At 41.8% G+C, this 22,296-nt stretch overlaps 1 protein-coding gene across 2 annotated transcripts in view; it reads left to right on the top strand.

The window, feature by feature from the left end:
• The window catches only part of NEURL1 (neuralized E3 ubiquitin protein ligase 1), a 138,004-nt gene that overhangs the window by 44,121 nt on the left and 71,587 nt on the right, over nt 1-22,296 (top strand). The window contains exon 1 of one of the 2 annotated variants that reach the window (XM_079976095.1): nt 21,710-21,903. The exons of the other annotated variant lie outside the window; for it this stretch is intronic. Coding sequence (XP_079832221.1) covers nt 21,870-21,903 — 34 coding nt within the window. The 5' untranslated portion in view covers nt 21,710-21,869. Of the gene's footprint in view, nt 1-21,709; nt 21,904-22,296 lie in introns of those variants that run through there. 2 annotated transcript variants of the gene reach the window in all.

Below are 22,296 nucleotides of genomic sequence, written 5' to 3'. Positions count from 1 at the left end.
AAGATGAGAAAATGCTACTGAGCACTTAATATTTTTAGAAATAGGAGCAAAATGGACTCCATAGCCTTTTGTGTCAATTTGTTGTGTTTTGCTAGAATTGGTGAGATTTTTTTTTTTTTTAAAAAAGTCCTCAGTCATATATTCTGTTCTACGGAAGTGTAGGCATCTTGCCGGGTAGCAAAAGGATGGTAGCAGCAGAGGGTACTTTGTAAAGGATTTAATGCCCATCTGCAGTCTATAGCCAGATATGCACCCCTCAAAACATCTGGTCTACCTGCTACTTTCATCAGAGGATGCTGGAAATGACCTTTGTATGCTAGCTATTCCAAGGCAAAACTGTAGTGTGATCCTTCTGCCTTGTGTGGAGAGTTCTGCACCCAGTGCCACCCATTCCAAACCTGTTGGAAGATCCATGTGATTTTCCTATTGCTTCTTCTGGGCAATGAGCCTAACAGCGCTCAATTTTGTTGGAAATAGTACATAAGTAGAGCCTTCCTGGATCAAACCAAAGCTCCACCCACATCAGCATCCTATTCTCAGAGTGGCCAGCTAGGTACCCATGGAAAATCTGTAAGGAGGACATGAACACAACAGCACTCTCCCACTCATGGTTCACAGCAATTGGTATTCAGAGTAATGCCACCTCCAGCCCTGGAGGAAGTACACAGCCACCATGAGTAGTAGCCATTGATCGCCTTATCTTTAATGAAGTTGCCCAATCCCCTTTCAAAACGGTCCATGTGATAGTACATTTTTGAGGCAATGAGTTCCATAAGATGTACGTAGCTATGCTCTCACAAGGGGCAGCATCAGAGAGGACTGCACAAAAATGGTTTCAGCAGTCCTTTGTCCCCTGGGCCCTTCTCCCTTGTGCTTTCCCCACAGCCAGGCTCCCTTCTGATATTAGAGCTCAGCTGGGAGAAAATAGATCTCTGGGGACAAGACTGCAGGGATGAAATTAGTGGGAAGGCATATGTTTCAGCATCTCCTACTTGTGCACCCATATTGCTCTTTAAATTAAACCTTCCAGTTTCGATATGATTAGGAAAGTTCTGTGTTTGTAGATGCAGATTGTCATGTATAAGTTGATCCCCAAATCTTTTCAGGGGGTCAAGGAAAAGGTCTATAGACCCTGTCTCTAAATGGAGGAAGGGAGGAGAACAGCTAGGGGTTAGCAGACAAATGTTTCAAGTACTCATGAACCCAAAACCCTTCAAAAGTTTATGCTGTACAGTGGCTCTTTTACAAATAATTTAGAGCTTCCAGGAGGCCCTATCATCAGGTAAACATTACAGCAAAATGAAACCAGAGTTACACCATAATGCTTTTATTTGTAGTCTATCATGTGAGATTTCTAGCTGACTGGCTCCATGATACGAGGAAGTTCAATTCTTCAACCTTAAGGGCATGTTTTTATTTATTTATGAGTCATCAACTGGTGGCAGTAATATTGTGATTGAGAGTTGCAATAAAGAACAATTCCCTTGTTTGTTCCTGCATAGGCTAAAAAGAGGGAACCCACTACAGGCATGGTGAATAAGTGGAAACTGAAACCTGAAGTGGCAAATTGCTACTCATTGCCTCTGATTCTGGGGGACCTGTCCATGCTTTGGTGATGAATGTTAATCTGCTAAAGGAGAACACTCAGCATGTGAGGGAGCAGATTAAGAATCTGTTTTTGGCATTTCATAGTTAAGCCGCACACAGCCTCTGCCATCTGTCGCATGTCATCCAAGTCTTCAGGCTGCCTACAATATGAAGTAAGGAAGGGAAGAGTTGGAAGTGATTCTGTACTGCACTGCTTTTCCCCATCACATTTATTTATCTGCAGGGAGAGGATCATTCTCTAAATAGATGGCAGTAGTCAAAACATGATGTCTGCTTGACCTAACTTTTAGAATGGTGGTTCTCAAATATTTTTTGGTGTGATTGCAACCACATAGTGGTGCCAGGTAGACATGGATCACTGGTTCTGATGTCAGATGTCCCCATTTTCTCTATACAGGCTAATGGAAAGCATACACCTGTATTGACATTTAGGGTCTTCAGTAATGGGGTTTTAGATCAAATCTATTTGCAGGGTTCTACCCACATCCTCTGGATGGACCAGGGCAAAGGCAGATTTAGGGGAGCACAACCAATTTGGTTGCACTGAGCACGGAACCTTGGAGATGATGCAGGAGGCGTCACAACTATGAGATGGAATGGAAAGCGAGAAGGAGGAGGGACTTTGGCATTGCACAGGGCACTACTTATATTTGAGACCCCAAGGTCTGCCACAGACCAGGATGTGTGTATATGGCCCTCCTTTGGCAGTTCTTCTTCATCTTCTTATTTCTACATTGGCCATCTTTTGCCACTCGTGTCACCCTGTTGCTTCATGTCTCATTTCTTCTTGACTGTCTCCACATCTGCTTTGGCCGCTATGCTGAAAGGCATTAACTTTTTTGTATATGTCTACATCAGTGCCCTAGTCTTCTATTTCTTTTCATTTTAGTTTCCCTTATTTTCCTGGCATCTCTTCAGGCTGAATATGTGCCACTGCAGCAATTTGTTTACTTACTAATACTGATTTATAAATGTGTGTTTACTATTCTCTCCTATTCCCCACCCCAACCCCATAATACACTCTGTATACACCAGGAGCTGTCAGTCTTTTTAGACTGGTGGGCACAGTTTGAATTTTGAGAGGGTGCTGAGTCTGGTGACTGAGCTCCTTTGGAACGCAGGAAGCTGCCTTATACTGAGATAGACCCACTGGGCATTGGGGGATAGAGGGAGCAGCTGTCCCCCCCCAATCAAGTAAATAAATAAATAAATAAATAAATAAATATGCCTAACTAATTGCATCACAGATAGCTTGGTTCTGCCCCTGGCAACAGAAATCCTGGCTACGCCCATGTATCTAGATCATTATAGGCTACACCAGCCTTTCTCAATGGTGGGTCCCCAGATGTTGTTGGACTACAACTTACATTATCCCTAGCTAGCAGGGCAGTGGTCAGGGATGATGGGAATTCTAATCCAACAGCATCTGGGACCCACAATTGAGAAAGGCTAGTCTACACTGACTGGTAGCAGCTCTCCAGGGTTTTAGACATCATCTACTGGAGATGCTGGGGATTGAACCTGGAACCTTCTGCATGCAAGGCAGATGCTACCTACAGACCATTCTGTTTCCAGTCATCGCCCGTTGACTTGGCCTTCTTGGGCTTACTCTTTGCACAGTCCTGTGGATCTGTTTACCTTGTGTCTTCTGGCTGCCCCTGTTTTTGCCAATCTCTTCTCACTACAGTTGTTGCTGGATTGTCTTTCTTTTGAAGCCCATTCTAGATGGATAGTCTCCTTTCTGTTTCTTGTGTGTGTGTGTGTGTTTGCGCATGCTTGCAGTTCTTTCTCCACAGCAGGAAGATGCACTGAACATGAGAGCGACTACCACCAGGAGCTCCACATCATGGGCTCCTCTTGTGTGACATGGCTCTTCCAGTGGATACTTGGGAAGGGTGTGAGCTGCAGGGACATACATGTTGCAATGACCATGCCAGGAGCTGTTCTAATATACCCAATAGAGAAGAGGATAGCTCACTTTATGTGTGGTATCTAATTAACCCCACTTTTGCTGAGGAAGACATAAGATGAATCCGTATGGTTCCATGGCTGCTGGGAGAGCTCAGCAGTGGAGGAAACCAGGGTTTTGATTTGCAGCTGGCAACTGTAATGAGAAGATATGATAACTCACTGGGGTGGGCAGCATCTTGTGTGTGGTATATGTATCAATGTGTTATCAGAGATCATGCACTTCACAATGATTTAATAGCATTACTGCTTCTCCAAACAACCTATAGACAAATCTATGTTTCTAATGTAGAATTCAGCTAAACTTGACAACATTCCCAAAAAGGGCTTTCCTACCATTATTTCTAGGTTTTTTTTAAAGGAACGTTCACTACAAAGGGATGCTTTTTCCCTCAGCACAAAAAAATTCAAAGATTGTATCTTCAAAGACATTTTAATGGTGAGCTCAGGCTCCGAGCATGAATTACTATACACTGAGCCTGTATTGTATTTTCAAATCTCCTATTGGACAAGTGAATCCTGCCTCATGGGCATGAAAAATGCTAAGCAAAAGCCTAACTAGCCATAAAAGCCACAGATGTTCCCTTTGACAACACTTGGAATAACTTTGAAGTAGTCTTGCCTTTAAGATGATAGCTAGGAGGGCATTTGGCTATGCTGTGGCAAGGAAGTTTCTGTTCTCAGCTTTGCCTTGTAGCACCTTTCAACTCCTATACTGTATAAGGGTCTTTCTCAGATTGGTTACAGTCTTCTAACAGTTCTTCCAAAGCAGGTAGGAATAGGAATATCCTGATAGGTTTGTTTAGATTTCCTTTGCAAAGGTCTTACTCTGCTCTGTGGTGAAGCTTGTGTGGTTTATCAGTTCAGTAGGGCTAGGGCTCATAACAGTGTAGCTCAGGTTTTTGTTTCTTGATTGCCGACCCATGCATTTAGTGATAATGACTGGGAAGGCACCATAGAATCATAGAATTGTGAGGGTCCCGAGGGTCATCTAGTCCACCCCCCACTTCAATGCAGGAATCTCAACTAAAGCATCCATGGCAGATGTCCACCCAACCTCTGTTTAAAAAACCTCCAATGAACAAGAGTCCGCCACATTCTGAGGGAGTCTGTTCCACTGTTGAGCAATTCTTACTGCCAGGAAGTTCTTCCTGATATTTAGTTGGTATTTCATTTCTTATTATTTGAATCCAGAGCACCTCCACAAGGAATCATAGGGACTGTAGCTTGCTAACTGTAGCCCTCTGAATTGAAGGGTAAAGTACAGTTCCCAGGAGTCTTCTGGGGGTGGTACTTTAAATATATGGATTGTTTGCAGCAAAATATTCCTCTATAAATCAAGGTTCTTATGAGTACAGATGACTTCCACATCCAAAGTCCACCCTTTATCTCATAACGAGTGGTGGTGATGGGTAATGGTAGAGCTAGTGTGTTTGTGCCCCCTTCCTTTTGCATGTTTACTTAACTTAGAAGAAGAAGAATATGCAAAGAGGGCTTGTTATTACTTTAGCTTTCCAGCACACTGAAGGAATTGAATAAATGCTCATTCACCACAGCAATATTGGGTCTTTGAAATAACGTAAAGGTATAGAAACATTGTTCCCCAACAGAGCGTTTAATTACCATACTCTCTCCTTTCCCATCCGGGCTTGATGAAGGCTGGGAAAGCCTATATTCTGACAACATTCCAGAATTTTCATGAAATGTCAGATTTCTTAAAGAGGTAGATTCTGAACCCATGAAATGGGTGCTTCCCTATACTGCCTGGCCTGAAGGCCATGACATTAGAAGCCAAAGTGGACTTTTAGCACTGGGCCTCTTGCAAATTCAGGACCCTGTTTTTTACAATAATGTTTCTTTACAATAACCCTTCATTCCCAGGATGGAGTCAAACTAGCCACAGACTTAGTGATGGACCTGCTCTGAGTCTTGGCATTAACATGGCTGCTATTCTGGAGTGCAGTATGAAGATTTTGTAAATTTCACAGCATCTGCAACTTTATCTGAAAATCTCTTCCACTTGCCAGTGCCTTTAATTGTGTACACATTGCTCTAAGCATTTTTTGTGTGTGTGGTGGGGGGAGGATGGAATACAAAGTAATAAATATTTTTTTCCTGAACATTTGGCAAATGTTTTGCTCCCTCAGACATGATGGGAAGAAATTTGTTTTAAAGCAAATGGGAGATTCTCTGGATAAGTGGTGATGTTTCAGAAACAGTATTTCATGCTTTGCTGCTTTCCAGTTTCTTAGAACTACAAAGAATGAAAATTAAATATTTTTTGAAAGGACACATGTATAAGCAGCAACATAATTTATAAAGTAATTGGCACAGAAAACTGAAGGCTTCATACAGATGTGTGCAAGTATCTGTAAACCTCCTTGGCAGGAGATAGCTTAGAAGATCTTTGTTATGAGAAAGGAGAAGATTTGTGAGATACAAAATTAAAGAGTTGCAAAGAACTAAAGCAATCGGAGGTAGCGCAGATCACCTTCAGCCAGCTGGTTTCTAAGCTGTCTTAATCATATTCTGAGCGAAATCCTCTTTGACTGTAGTAGTATTACAGTCTTCTCTTTGACAGGTGGTCTGCGGCTTGTCTTCTGTCATCTGCTTTGTGGACTATTTGTATTCCTAGTAGAAAAGAGTGTGTAGGCCAGGAGGGAGAAAAAGGAATAGTATATACAGGTGCTCTGAGAAGAGCACAAGAAACGTGATCTGCCTATCAGATTAGAAGGGCTACAGGGAGACTCACTGAATAATAAATACATCACGTTCAAAGGTGGTTTTGTCTTTAAGTCTTACGAGTTGTAGCTCTTCTAACATGCAAAGCGCTTGATAAGCCTTCTCTAATTAATCCTGTTTTGTGTTTTGCATCAGGACTCTGCAGCTTGCAGATAGAAATAGTGGCAGATTAAGAGGAAAACAATTGCAAGCAAATAATGCTCTTTTAAGAGTTGCTGTTTTCCTTTCATTCACCCCCTCAGTGCTGGGTTCGGCTGTTGGAACATTGACAGGATCAGATTTTATTGCTGAATATGGCAACAGGACACAAGTTCAAAACAGAAACCATTTAGATAGGCACCTGCAGCCAGCATACAGTGCAATACTGGCATCACCAAGAATATTAAGTATCCTTCATAATATATTCAGAGAACTGCAAATGAGGTACAGCTAGCAGATCTAAGGTTGCAATCCTATGCACACTTGAAAGTAAGCAGCATTTTGCGCGTGTGCACACACACATCTGCATTAGGCATTTTTCATTCCTGTGTGGATGTAAAGGATATAAAGAAACTAGTACCTTTCTGAACAGCACCAATAAATTTGTAGCTTAAAAAAACAACACAAGCAAAAACCCACTTTTGTCATGAGAGCTTACTCAAGTTTGCTTAATGACTCAAATAGGAAAGCTATCCATGAATGCATTTCCTACAGATTAAGTTCATTAAATGTAAAAAGGTAAAGGGCCCCTGGACAGTTAACTGCAGTCAAAGGTGACTATGGGGTGCGGCACTCATCTTGCTTTAGGTCGAGGGAGCTAACCTAGCAGTTCGAAAGCACACTAGTGCAAGTAGATAAAGAGGTACCACTGTGGTGGGAAGGTAAATGGTGTTTACTTAAATATATTAATATACTGAATCTACATGCTTAGTTTAAAAAAACCCCATACTAGTCTTTTCTGTATTATGCATTTAATTTTTATTTCATCTTTGCAAATACATTGCTTTTTACTCCTCAGTTGACTTACCTTGTCCTATCCATTCCTCCTCCTCTTTGCTCCATCCTGCCTATAGCTGCCATCTTCTTTTTTTAATGACCTCACTCCTAGACCTTTAACAGGCAGACTTGCATAAATTAAACAGGCAAAGCTTCCACTTCATCTCTGTGCCAGGAAAAGCTTCATTTGCTAAAATTCTGTAACTCAGGAAACTATGAAAAGTATAAGAGCAGGGCCAGTAAAAAGTTAGCACAGTTACCCTTCTTCTCATAATATATATTTAACACTTCAGCTGTTGCTTCTATTTTAACGTGTCCTTCCCTGAACTAGAATGAGCTTGGCAGCCCCTTTTGATTCCTCCTTTTGATCCTATAAAGGTGATAGCACCACTTCTCAAGCCCTTAGTTGGGGTTGGCAAGAGCATCATTGTGCTCTCCAATATACTAATAGCCATGTAACTCAAAAGGCATCATCCACAGGAGAATGGGGTATTAGAGTCTTATTAGAGTATTTGAACCATTGGATTTCTCTGAACTAAGAAGGACAACAGGTCACCAGATGAGGATGTAGCATTTGACAGTGATTTTACTGGTAAGAAGAGAATTGCTCCACATTTTTCTTCATGTAATCGACATCCACATCTGGCCCTCAACTATATCGGCAATGAGTTCTAGGTCTCCCATCTTTGTTGAAAACATGTTGATTTAAACATTTCCCCCCTCTTAATTACATAAGCATGGCTGCTAGGCATTATTCTTCCTAGTTAAGCAAAAAAAAAATTCCTGTTTTGACGTTTAACAGCTGGACATTCTAGGAGTGTTTCCACAACAACCTGGGCAATATGTGTTTAGAACACAACATTTTTGGAAGAAAATGCAGAAACTCAGCTGGAAGCCAATATATCTGAAAATAAATATCAGTTGAAAGTGCCAAACATTGGTGCAAAGCTCCCTCCCACCCCCGTTTTAAATGAGCAAAAAACCTCTGCCACCTCTACTTTAAGGGGAAGTCAACACTCACCTGAAAGTTTGTTATATTTGCCTCCACAATAAACAAGACCCCTGCTCCACTTTCATGGCAGATGAATGGTCAGATGAAAGTGGAGATAGCCTTAGTTAGCACCATCTGCCTCTAGATGTAAAACTGCTTGGTCAGCTATTTTTCTAAAGTTTGGGTGCCATACAGCCCTTTCCCAGGAAGACTACCCAATTCAAGGGATAATCTCTGTTTTATAAGACATAACGTTTCCATGGCTTTAGCAGAAAATGCAACACACCTTAACTGGAGAGCCTCTTCTATGGCTCTAAAATAATACATAATCTTGAGCAGTTTGTTTCCTCTTCCTCTCCAGTGTGGTGTGTGAGAATGGTGGCGACATTGTGGTTGTTACTGGCTCATTCTGCGGAGGTCGTGCAAAGTTCAGTCTATTAGCAGTTACTTAGCTTATCTGTATATGTTCCTATTGGAAGGCAACTGTTCATTCTCATCTAAGAGCTCTGTAAACTAGTGCCTTCTTCCTGCAATTCTCACAGTTCTCTTGCAGTCCCCCACCCACACTTCTCCTTCACATCTTGCCTTCTTTCATTTCCTTGACTTTAAAACAAAAACAAAAATTTCATTAAACTGTAGTAATGTCTTACCAGAAAAGTTATAATAGCACCCAGTCATAGTACATGGTAGCATGCAGTCATTCAGCTATCAGTAAACATTTGTACTCGGTGTTGGGAGTCTTTTCAGCAAGAGAGCTGCATTTCCTAGTAGACGGGGTTTTTTTGGGGGGAGAGCACTGTCTGGTGGTGGGTGAGGCAAGTAGAAGTGACTCTTACCTTTGGACAGTAGGCTACAGTCTGGCCACACAAAAGTCAGAGGTTCCTACATGTACATATCCCCACTGAGTAGCACTGGCCCAAGACACTTTGCTGCCTGAGATGAACCAGAAAATGGTGTCTCCCTGGGAGCTGTGGTTTGTTAAGGGTGCTGGGTTAGAGCATGGATAGGGAATATCAGCCTCGTGGAGGCCGGATTGGCAACGCCTCCCAAGTTTCCAGAGCCTGTTGCCCTGAGGCAATTGCCTCACTTCACCTCATGGTCCTGCCATTGAGGCAGGTAAGAGGCATTACCGGTAATTATACTTCAAGGACACACCTCAGCTAGGGAAAAGGAGGGTTGTGGAGCAGGGTCTTGAGTTAAAGGGGAAAACTCACTTCATGGATTTCGGCTGCATTGCTTGAGTTTGAATCATAACCACCGGCAGTATTCAGCTACCACGGTTCACTTGCACAATAGAACTCTCCCCCACCCCACATGCCCTATGACCTCTCCATATCTGTTCTAGAGGGTTGGGAACAGATTTAAGGGATGTGCAGGGGGAGGAGAGTGTTCTGTTGCAAAAGGAGAAAGCCTTATGCTGATGGAATGACAAACTTGGTGCTATGCTGAATTACAACCTATATATTGCAATATCCCGTGTTCTCCTTATATGTGAGTATTTTGTGGTTTCCTCTCTTTCCCCTTTTCAATTATGTGCTTTCTGTCTGTGGGTTAAGAGGCTGGCTCATTTAACCAGCCTGGCTGAGAAGCAGGAAGGAGGTTAGGGTGTGCATTTGTTGCTGTTAAACTTGGGTACAGAATCTCCCTGAGGGGACCATGCTCCTTCAGGACCTCTATGGCTACAGCGTTACACTGGCAAGAAGTAACCCATATGAATCTTAAATTATGGACTTTGAGCACTAGATGACGCATGTACAGAATATTATTTAAAAGAGCAGGAGCAAAAAGAAAAAGAAATACGTTCCTTGACACATATCCAAGTTATTCAATTCTGTTCAAGGAATGCCAGTGCAAGTAGTAAACAGTTCACTTGTGACTAGACAGATTTTAAAGTTTTCAGTTTAACAAATCCGTTTCATGCAGTATAGAGGAAAGGAAAATACCAGAGCGTCTCCATTTGCCTCTAATTTAGATTATGAGACTGAGGCAGCTGTACTGTGTCAGCTCACCCAATCTGTGTATTATTGACTGCAGGGTTTGCAAGTTACACCTTGTAAGTTTTAAGCTTTAATTGATTCATTTGGTAGGCTAATCAAATAAAACCTTAGTTGATTGATTGGTGAGACCCAACTTATTTGATACAGAAATTTATTATTATTATATTTTTTAAAAGGCTATTTTGTTCGGTTATGTTGCTGCAATAGCAACTGGAAAGAAAATATTAATGATGGCTTCTGCTTCTAACCATGGCTTTCAGTTTGTCAAGTTATAAGTAATCTGACATTTCCATCAATGTCTTGGAACAACATCTATTTTGAGGATTTGGTAATATTTAAATGTATTTAAATTAAACCAATCAAACTGCAAATGGTTAATCAAAACAATAGCCCTAGTTTGGAGACTATAATAAGATACTCTGAATTTGGTAGGGTTTGGGAGAGAATTAAAAGGGTTGTAGCTGGTGGGGGGGATTGTGAATGCTGAAGCAGGCCAGAAAAATGGTTAGCCACTGCTCCAAGTGGAGGCAAAAGTGATGACACAGTCTGATTCCAGTTGCCCTACATGTAGAATCCTTTGGAAACAATATGCAAAAGATGAGAAGGCAAAAGCTTGAGAATCTGCCAGCAGCCAAGGATCATCTGACAGCAGAACAAACTCAACTTGGCTTGAAAGCTTTATGCTCAAGAAAGTCTTGTTTTCTGAAAATAAGTTTTCTTCTTCTTCTTCATAAAGTATTCACAGAGAATATGAAGAAGAACTTAATGCAGCTTCCTAATGCAGCTCTATCAACAAGTCAAATGGGTTTATTCCCAAGACAACACAGGAACATTTCCCCCCAAAATAAAAATAAAAACCTACCTAAACAGGTGCACTCATTTTGCTTAATTAATTATTTTGGACCTTACCCATTGATCCAAATACTCCCAAGGTGACCTGCATAAACATACAAAACAGAATTAAAGACATTAACATTTCAAACTAAAATCCAAAGCCCTATAGGCACCTAAATGTTCAGCCAAAATCACTGATTAGGAATTAACCATAATTTATTGCTCCTTTTTGGTTTATAAATTTTGAACTCATTCTACTATAATGTCATGAATGCAAATAAGTCTGGTGGCAGCAACAAGCAGCTCCGGCTCTCCCAGTCCTACCTGTTGCCACCACACCACCACACTTACCTGACCTGGAGATTCTGGATCGTGGGCTCTACTGTTCCAAATGGGAGCCTCAGCGATTGCCCTCTCCTGCCGGAAACAAACAGGACTGCTCCAAGAAAATGCATCTGGGGAAAAGTAGCGCTAGGTCCCCACTTGTGATTGGCCAAGCAGATAGCCAGTCAATCGGGATTTTTCTTCTTCACTTCTCACTTCCCTCTGTTGCCCCCTAGCCTCATGCTGTGGCCTCCCATTTATGCATTTTTCACCTGTGCCCCCCTTGGAATATCCTGGATCCTCCCCAGGGGTCATATGGTCCCTGGTTGTGAAACACTGTTGTGTATGCACTTGCACATGCACATGCACACAAGTATTAGCAAACTTGAAAATTCTTGCAAAAACTTGCAAAACTGAAGCTCTTTTGTTGTCTCTTCAAGCTGTATGTGTTTCATGTGATTTAGGAAATTGCCCTATTCAAGGATAGCAGCTAGTAAATTCTTTGTATGTAAACTGCAGCCTCCAGGCACAACAATTTAAAAATAAAAATGAAAATTCTTTCATGTCTTTAAGCATGTTTCTTTGCATGAATCCTTAATGTTTGCTGATCACAATCTAAAGAGACCAAAAGGCCAGCCTTCTCCAGCAAAGCAAGGCCATCCTCACACCAGCTCCCCTCCTCTTTTACAACTCCACGCATTCCAGACCACATTGTACCATGAGAGTAGGAGAGTACCACTGCAAGATGTGTGACTCAAGGACATAGAACAATAAGTAATATCTCTGGGCTGAGATGGATGTGGGATAGTAACTATTCTAGTACTAGCAGTTTGTCCAACCCAAAGGATGGTGGTATATATGGAAACAGGACCACAAAGATGGACAGGTAACTGGATGAGTGCCAGTCCCAACTTTCCTTCTTAGTCACCTGTGCAGCCTCACTTTTGTTTTCTGTGACTTCTGTTCCTTTCCTCTCTCTATCCCTTGCGATTTTTGTGTTTTCACCGCTTCATTCATGGCTTACCTCAGGTCACTGCCTCTTCCCTCTTTTCCTTTTTGCCCTGTTCTGCTGTAGACCATTCCTGTGCCTTTGTGACAGTAGCAGCCTTTGCACCATCCCATGCTGTTGCCCCAGGCCTCTTTGCTCCTTCACTTCAGGTGTGATGTTTGGCAGGTATGCAGTGAAGACTGCTCATCTCGCTTTACTGGCCGAGGGAGCTGGCGTTTCTCCGCAGACAGTTTTTCTGGGTCATGTGGCCAGCATGACTAAGCCACTTGTGGCGAAACCAGAGCAGCACACGGAAACACTATTTACCTCCTCGCTCGAGCAGTACCTATTTATCTACTTGCACTTTGACGTGCTCTCAAACTGCTAGGTTGGCAGGAGCTGGGCCCGAGCAACGGGAGCTCACCCCGTCATGGGGATTCGAACCCCAGACCTTCCGATCAGCAAGCCCTAGGCTCAGTGGTTTAGACCACAGTGTCACCTGTAGAGGCAGGTATAAAGCCAAGGCTGCATTCAGTAGCATTGGCAGGAGTGTGAGGAATTCACTGGGAAGAGGTTTTGCTCAGTGCAAGGGATCAGCAGAGAAACTGAAAGTTACCTACTGTATAACAGGGTGAGCTAGCATGATAAAGTGCTAGAGGATCTCTCTGTAAACTTGTATCTTCCTGGTAACCCTGAGATCACTGTTTTTACTGCAACTGCTTTTATATGTTTTATTTGTGATTGTTTTTAGAATGTTGTAACTATTAGATTGCTTTTGCTTTGCTTTTGTTTAAAATTGTGTATTTGTTTGCCTCTCTGAGCTCCTTGGGGAGGAAAGGCCAAGATATAAATGTATTATTATTCTTAATAAAAAGACCTCACCATAGCCTTATTTGGAAATTGTAATCATGTTGGAGCAGTGGGGCTGTGTGCACTGACTCTGCTGCTTCCATGCATAATCTTGCAGCATTCACTGGCAAGGTATGAAGAGGGCTTGTAAGCATGTTCACATGAATACACTTCAAGCCTTCCCGTGATCAAGAACCCTGCTTTATCAGGGTTTCTAATCGGAGGCAGCAGGGGTGGGGTCAGCATGTTCAAGCAAAAATGCCTCTTCAGACCTTGTTGGCAAATGTGGCATGTGGCTCTTTGACACTAACATTTCATGAAAGACATTCTGTATTGTTATTCTGGCAAATTTGGTCTATTCTAAGGATTTTCTGGTGGAACAAATTTAGTCCAAGCTCTATGTCAGTCTTGCATACGTCAGTATGAGGAGCCAGCAGGATTGGGACAAGTCAGGCCAGTGAAAAGAAGTTTCTTCCAATCTGTTTACACCACACATTGCTGGTTCTCATGTTTGATTAGAAAACATTTGGCTTGTTGCAGGTGGACTTGGGTACAGAGTAGATCAAATGTACCCTTCCGGTGGAAGCTTTATCAAGTCCCTTGGTTGTGATAGTCTTTCTTCAGTGAGTTTGACCCCTCTCTCTGTTGCCTCTAGTGGAGAGTGCAGGTTTATTCATTCTGGGTTTACCCATTAACAGGAAAAAGCATCCTTTTCTATATTTCCCCCCTGTTGTAAAACATGATGAATAATGGGGGAGCTATTTTTCATGTAAGTTAATATAAAAATGTTCAAACAGTAGATTGTCTTGGGGAGGCTCATAGGACAGAGAATGACTTGTCACAGTGTTTTTTTGTTGTTGTCTGGCTAAGTTGCTTTAAACATAGAGTTGGTTTCATATTCTACCTGGAATTCTTGTATTGCCCTGCAATGAAGTTTTATGAAAAATATTGGTTTTCAAATTATGTGGTGATGTTCCAAGAGCAAGGGGCCTTTTTTTTGTTCTTTTCCTATGTTAATTTCCTTTCTTGATAACCATACATACTTGCTGGGTGACCTTGAATGTTCAGGGCTTTAAAATAGGTTCACTGCAGACCTTAACAGTTATGGCAATCTGACGAAGTAAGCTTGCATGCAATTAGATGAAGGCTTGTTCAGCTCTCTTGCCATAGAAATCCTTTTAACTGCTTATCTCAACACTGGTTTATTTCATTCTTCTTTCCTCTTTTATCAGCTATGCAGATGGTACCCCTGTAATGGATAAAATAAAGCAATGTTAAGGGTAGGACTTCCAGTATTTGGTGAGAGCGTGATGAAACAATCACACATATATTTCTCTTTTAAGAACAGTTTCGACAGGTCAGCAGGAGCCTTGGAGAAGTAAGCGGGATAATAGGTCTGATTTTCTGTCCTGTGTGCCTACAGTCACTTTACACACTGCTTTTTAGGCTTATGAGAGTAAGAAGCATGTGTTTGTAAAAAAAACCATGTGTATCAAGAAGGTATACTTGCAATGGTGCCATGCTCCCTGTTGCTGCTCCCGTGAAGTGACCATTTGGCAAAACTAATCCCAGATTGTGCTGAAGCTGCTGATTTCATTTTACTCTGTGTTTGGTTTTAAAGTAGAATAGATGAATTAGGATGTTGAATTGTCCACGCGACAATTTTAGGAACCAAACAAGGTTATCAATGGGTAAATCCTGGAATCAGGTATTTGCACTGCCAGTTGGTCTCCAACTCTCTTTGAATATTTGAAGTGAATATTGCACTATACTAGAAACAATGTACTTTCCCATTAACCAGATCACACAATGGTGGTAAAAGGGTAGATTTAAAAATAAAATGTAGACAGCTGATGCCCTCATGATCATATATGCAAACAAATATTTGCAGCTGAGACACATGCCATTTGCACTGCAAAATCAAATGAAACTGACACCAGGTTTTTACCAAGTACAAATGCCACAAAGATAATTGCTAGCAAAGATTTTCTACCCTTAACTTACCCCATTGTCCCTGTTAATTGATACCTGTTAAGCTCAGCTTCCAACAGCAATTGCTCAGATTTTCCTAATGCATTACCTCCAGAAAAATGGATGGCATTAGCTGAAAACTCTATCCTTAAAAGTCTTCCTTTCCAATTCTCCAATACATCTTCTTCATTCCCTTATTGCACGGACATCTTCTCAATATATTTTCTCATCATCCCATAACCTTTCAGTTGCCCTAGTTGAAGATGGCAGTACCCTGCCACACAATCATGCTATCTCTAACTCTGCTGCATGATTGACATGTACAATGGGCAAGTACGATGAACATGCATGATGGGGAACAGGTTTGTAGCATCAGATCCCACCTCTGCTGGTTCATATGTACTTTTGCAGTATCCTCAGTCAAGCACACAAGCTTAGGTACATACAATTTGTATGCATGTAGGCCTGTTGCAGATGTGCAGACACATACATGCATGGCAGGGGGTGGGGCTTGCTGCTCTCATCCTGCTCCCCTTTAGCTTGTTCATTGTGCAGTAGAAGAATTGTGTGAAAGACACTTATGTGACCAAATTTCATCATTTCGGTATGGTTGGGCATACCATTTTCATCCTTCTGATTCCCACTGTCCAAGCAAGCATAAGAACATAAGAAGAGGCTTGTTGGATCAGACAAGTTCTAGTTTTGTGGCCAACCTGATAACCCCGGGAAGCATACAAGCATGGCTTGAAGGTGGTGCATCTCTTCCACAGTAGCCCCTTATCAGCAATGATTAGCCCTAATTATATACAGTGGCACCTCATGTTAAGTACTTAATTCGTTCTGGAGGTCTGTACTTAACCTGAAACTGTTCTTAACCTGAAGCACCACTTTAGCTAATGGGGCCTCCTGCTGCCGCCACACCACTGGAGCATGATTTCTGTTCTCATCCTGAAGCAAAGTTCTTAACCTGAAGCACTATTTCTGGGTTAGCGGAGTCTGTAACCTGAAGCATATGTAACCTGAAGCATATGTAACCTGAGGTACCACTGTATTCACTTTGTTTTTCGGGGATACTTTGCTACTCTGAGCAGACAAAATGGAGGTCAAAGGAAGGCCATTAGCTGTGGACCCAACTGAGAACTCTGGTATGTCTTGAGCTGCTTTGGTCTAGTTCAGAAACTGCAGGTAATGCTCCAGGAAGCATTAACAGTATGTACCTAAGAGCCTCATGCAGACGTTCAGGCTTGAAAAATGAACTTGTTGAGGGTTGTGGAGGATTGGTGAAGGAGTCTGCCGACGTGATGCTACTTCCTCCAACCATGTGTGATTCCATTCACTGTTCAGAGGAGCCTCCACATGTCTGAATGAGAGTGAAGATGAGACTACTTAGGAAGAAATGAAATCCTTCTTAGGGAAGCAGTAGGAGTTGGGCAGCCACTGGGCCTGTACGTGACTACTTTTCATCTCGCATCCGCAGACAGGTGTGACCAGGCAAGGAATGGATTCCCTTAATTGCTAACAAAACAAAGATGGAATAATGGGGACAGGCAATAATTTATGTTGCCTACACATTCCCAAATATTTACCCTTCTGAAATGGGCCCTCTAATGACCAGGATATCCTGCTGTTATCTTTTGGTGAAACACCACAGCATCGTCTCCAGCTCATATGCTCCTCTATGTTATCTTGTTGTCTTAGGTTGTGCAAAGATGCAGAGAGGAAGCTGGGGTTCAGCTGGCAGATGGAGGAAAAAGGGGGTTTCTGAGTTTGGCCAAGTATAAATCTTATAAAGCTTGTGTAAATCTTGAATAAATCTTGGCCAAGTATTAATCTGATGAAGCTTTAAACAAAACTTGAAATTGGAACCTTTTGTGCAAAAATCACATCAGTTTTGCTTGAAAGAAACGAGCACACAAAATGGCTTAGTGTGGTGTCATGGCTGAGAGAATGGGATGTGAGCCAGGAAGTACCTAACTAAAATCTCTGAATTATTTATTTCATAAAATGTATGCACCTCTTGATTGTCAAACAAACAAACAAACAAACAAACCTCAAAGCAGTTTACAAAAAAAAGATATAACACTTTATCAATTGAAAAATTAACAATTATTGAAAACTCAAAAAGTTAGAATAACAATAGACTAATAGGGGAGTGTGTGTGTGTGTGTGTGTGTGTGTGTGTGTGTATAGAATCATAGAATCACAGAGTTGGAAGGGACCCTGGGGGTTATCTAGTCCAAGCCTCTGCAGTGCAGGAATCTCAACTAAAGCATCCATGCCATATGGCCATCCAAGGAAAAGAGAGCCCACAGCCTCACAAGGGAGTCTGTTCCACTGTCAAACAGCTCTTACTGTCAGAAAGTTCATAAATAGATATATATTTCTTTTCTAAGGGTAAAAACCAGTTGTCACTGTATAGTTAGGGGTGATGTCCAATATTAGCCATGAAATTAATGGGCATGGTTTTAATGGGTCTGCTCTGAATATGACTTAGTTGGACATCACCCTAGGTATCCTAAGTGCTGAAGTTGAATTCTGTGAGCGCCTGAAGGCATATGTGCTTAACAAGCCCTCTGTGACTTTAATAGCTGTCATAATATTGCTAGTTGTTCCTCGTGCTTTCACGAGGGGCTTCTCAAAGAACAGAAGCCTGAAGGAAAACCCAGTGGATGGCGTAATGGGACCAGTTCAAAGAGCAGGGGAGACAACAAGTTACAAACAAGTGAGACAGTAACAGCCAAAGGTGGTACCTTTAAAAATAATTACACTAGTAGTATTGGAGAGAAAATAAACCCATTAATAAGTGAGGAAGGAGCAAAGTCAGGTTGCTAATTACTCTGGATGTTAAAAGCTAACCTTGAAGCAAATTATTAAATTGCATCCATTGGATAATTGCTTTAATTACTTTAATTAAGAGCTTGGAAAAGTTAGATGTGAACACAGAAAAAGAGAATGGTTGTGTTTGTGAGTGTGTCTGTGAGGAGGCGGCGAAACATTGCATTGTGAATGGCATGCCACCCAACCTCCAAGCAGTGTGTGATTCCAGGGGTTTGAGGTGCTTTCCCAGAGTTTAACTTTCTTGTAATGAGAAACAGCAGAGACTGTGTTGTCATTACGATATTTGGTTTATTTACACACATATATACAAACCGAGCCTGTGATGGCAGGGCTCACAGCATTAACACACCAAGACTTCTTTTCTTCTCCTGTAATCACAACCTTGGTTTTAAGCAGAAATCAAGCATGGCTGATACTCTGTGGCTTCTAACGGCTTCCATTCCATCTCAGGGACACTCCACCCCAGCTTTTGTCTTTCTCACTACCAGCAAGGTGAGGGAGGGGGCCCACTCATTTATTTTAAAAAAGAGTGAAAGGGAAATAGAACTGCATACAATGTGTATATGCTGATTTATATGTATAGATTGAAAACATGATTACTGTAATTCAAGTCAAAATAAAATATATTGCACCATAGTGATTAAGACTTACAAGGGGTCTGCTGCCCAGGTGCAAACTGTTGACAGTAAACTTCTCACTTGTCATAGTTCTTTATCTTTAAACCAGTGTGGACTAGACAGCCCTTCAAAATAGAGGACTCCTTCAAATGGAGGACTGCCAGCCCTCCCCTTGCTCTAACTTCTCTGTAAAGTAGAGCAGTGGCCACCCAACACAATCTTGTGTATTGCCAGAAATATAATTTTCATGCCTATCTCACATGCAATGCTGCTTCAGTGCAGTGTGCCCATTCATTCAGCTGCTAGTCATCAATCATGCAAAAATTCTGTGATGTACATAAAGGTTTGGTTATTGCTTATAAAATGCCTTTTAATAAACTACTGCAGTGTGGTAATCTAGTGCTTCTGTACAAGCAAATGTCCACCAAAACATACTTAATTATTTCACTTTTTTAATCATAAAAAATAGGCAATTTAATTGTGTGTTCAAAGAAAGGGAGGTCTTTTTTTTTTACAGATTACCTAGGTTCTCCGTGTGCATGCCTTTGTACTGGAATTTGCTGCTGAGTCTGCAGCTTCAGCAATGCAGCTACAGCACTGCTCTTGCAGTATTGCTAGAAATGCAGCAGCAGAATTAAGCAGGCACTCTGACTGCCAAGAAACTGCTGTAAAAATGCAAACTGCAGAAGGGAGAGAGTTTCAGGACATATATCTATTACTGGTTCATGAAGAGTAAGGCTATCTCAGGGCTTTTAACACTAGGAACTATTGCAACTTCTTAACGTTAGCACCCTGCCTTATTGCTGCAGTGTTTTATAGGGAACGGTATGTGGTAGGGATAGAGAACCTCCATTTGGAATGCAATCCTTCCCAGATGGCGGGAGAATCGGTGACCAGTAGTGTAGATGATTGTCATAGGAGAAGAAACTTCATTTTTAGGTGCAGAGAAATAGATTTAAGATCAAGATTAGGGAAGCAGTTAAAAACTCAAACAAGTTGCCCAGGAAGGTTATAGGATCTTTTTTTCTTGGAAATATCACCATCATCATCATCAACAGCAGCAGCAGCTGGTCAATTGTCAGTGATTTTTTTAAAATCCTGGAGTAAAGAGTATTCTGCATATTCTAAGGAGGTTTTCGGTTTCCCTTAAAAAATATGATTTGTAGCAACCCTGCATGAATTGAAAAGCTTGTGCAGAAAATGATGTAACCTGCTCATATTTCAAACTCATTTTATTCTACAACGCAGAAGATATCTTCAACTCAGGCTAAGGAACTGTCTCAGCTGCCACTGACTTTATCAAATAATTGCATGACCGGAAGGCAATTGAAGATGACCTAGTATCACCTTCTCAGGATTTTCCATAGCTAAGGATTCCATCCTACCTTAGTGATTTCCAAATTGTTGGCTGTTGCCATCCAGAAATACAGAGGTCATTTGGTAAGGTGCTTTCAAGGTTGGGTCAAGATAGGTGAGGGAACTACTACAATAGCAATTTGGTTCTTGTTAGAAAATATCATTCTTACACAAGCAGAGATCAGGATCAACCAAGACTGCACAATGCCAAAAGTATATGTGTAAAGGAATTTAGGCTGCGAGCCCCTACCCATTTATCTTTCACTAAGCTCCATTGAACTCAATAGGACTTATTTCAGAGTTGGCATTTATAGGAGTGCCTCATTCATTATTGTTGTGGCTTAACCAAGCAATTTCTTCTTGCTTACACATAATTCATTGGCTGATGCATAGGCATTCCACATTTTTCATGGGAGAACTCTATCTCCTTCAGTCAAGGCATTCTGCTTCCTGCTTCCTTACCCGACTCTTCAGATTGCACCTGTTATATGTGTTCTCCCTCATATTGTTTAATCTAACTCTTCTCTGCCTGTACTATCTTATGTACCTGTGAAGAAACTGGTTGTTACTTGCACTGTCTGCATAACCATGGTTTGGTTCTTAGCTAGAGTGTAGGTGGCAAACCGTGGTTTGCATAACACTGTGCTTGTTCTGGAACTTGAAACTTGAAACTTCAGTGTAAAGTTAGTTAGATTTTATGTTCTGGTAGAGCTAGGTGCTTATTTTGTTAATAGAGGTGGGGAAGGATAACATTCTTACACCAAAGCATTGAGGGGCAGAATGGGTGTTCATGCCTTTGAACCCTGCCCCACACCCTGCCCACACCAGCCTGCCTCCACAACTCAGTGCGTTTAATAACGCTCACTGCAGTCAATCAGTGGAGGTAATGGACTGAAGAGCAGGCTGCATTGTGTCTGAGCTGAGCCTGCAGTCATGCCACAAAAGCTAGTCTGAGGGTGGTGGAGGAAAATATTTTGCTATTACAGTCCAGGGTGGACCATTCTGCATTTCAGACACTTCTCCCTTGCTCTTAAATAATTAATAATTAACCAGCAGAGGAATCTGGGCCAATGATTTCTGGTAATGCACCTATTTCAGTTTGGGTTTCTGCCTGCCATACCCACAGATATATGTAGGAGCGATGTGCTGAATGGAAGTATTTCTCCTTTTCAAAAACTTCATTTTTATATTTAAATTGCATAATGATGGAGGTGAAAAGCAAGCTTCATTGACAGCTGGACTTAAGATTTCTAAATAAATCTGTTTTGTGTTTGCAGTGAAATTCACAGACACAAAGGCTTTGTTTTGCTTGCAAGCAAGCAAGGGTACCTTGGGGTTTAGAAACAGGCATGCAGCCACTGCTTTCAACAGCCAAGAAATCAACTATATTTTTCCTAACGATTTATCAGAGTTGCGATCCCAGATTAGGGAAACCAGAATAAAGGCTGACAGACAGGGCATGTTTAGGTGCCCTTGAGTTTCTTTGGGGCTGCGATACTGTATGTGTCTGTAAAATGCTTTGAGTTTTCTCTAGCTATTTTGGAGTCACAAGTCTCCTCCTTATGTAAATAATCATGACATATGCCTCTGCTTATTGCTGAGCCTGTGAGGGTTGGAAAGTGGGTGGAGGCTGATTGCAGGCTTCTGTTGTGTGTTCATGAGTGTGTTATTTATGTGAGAGTCATTAAATCCCTCTGTGTCGGAGTGTGCCTGTGTCTTGCGTGCTGACAATGATCGCACACTTAGAGTTCTGCATCTCTGCCCAGTGAGAGGAGAAACTGCAAGGTAGCCAAGCCACCTTGCGCAGTACGATGGGGGGACAGCTAACCAGAAGCACACTATACGGTAAGGAGCTGGCCAGCAGCACTGATGTTTAGACAGCAAATTCTTAATGTTGGGTAGATTTCATGCCCTTTGCCTAACCCTTCCGCAGCAGGGGACAATATGGCTCAGAAAGGTAAGCGAGCTACAGCAAAGAAGCTGTGGTCTCTCCTAACTGATTCTCACTTGGTGCCTTTTCCTTTAAAGAGAAATCTTCTTGCCAGAGATGTTCTTTTTAAATGCAGAATCCTTAGACGGCTCTCTGTGTGTGTGTTTTATCTGATCTAATTCCATATGTGGCTTTTGTTTTATTGCTTCGGACAAATATTTGTCTGCAGAGCACTGCTTCCTGCTCTGATACCCTGTAGGGAAAAAGAGAGAGAGAGAGAGAGAGAGAGAGAGAGAGAGAGAGAGAAC

This window comes from Podarcis cretensis (genome assembly GCF_951804945.1).
Source record: "Podarcis cretensis genome assembly, chromosome: 5".
NCBI classification, from domain to species: Eukaryota; Metazoa; Chordata; class Lepidosauria; order Squamata; family Lacertidae; genus Podarcis; species Podarcis cretensis.
This window is presented reverse-complemented; position numbering and strand designations above follow the sequence as displayed.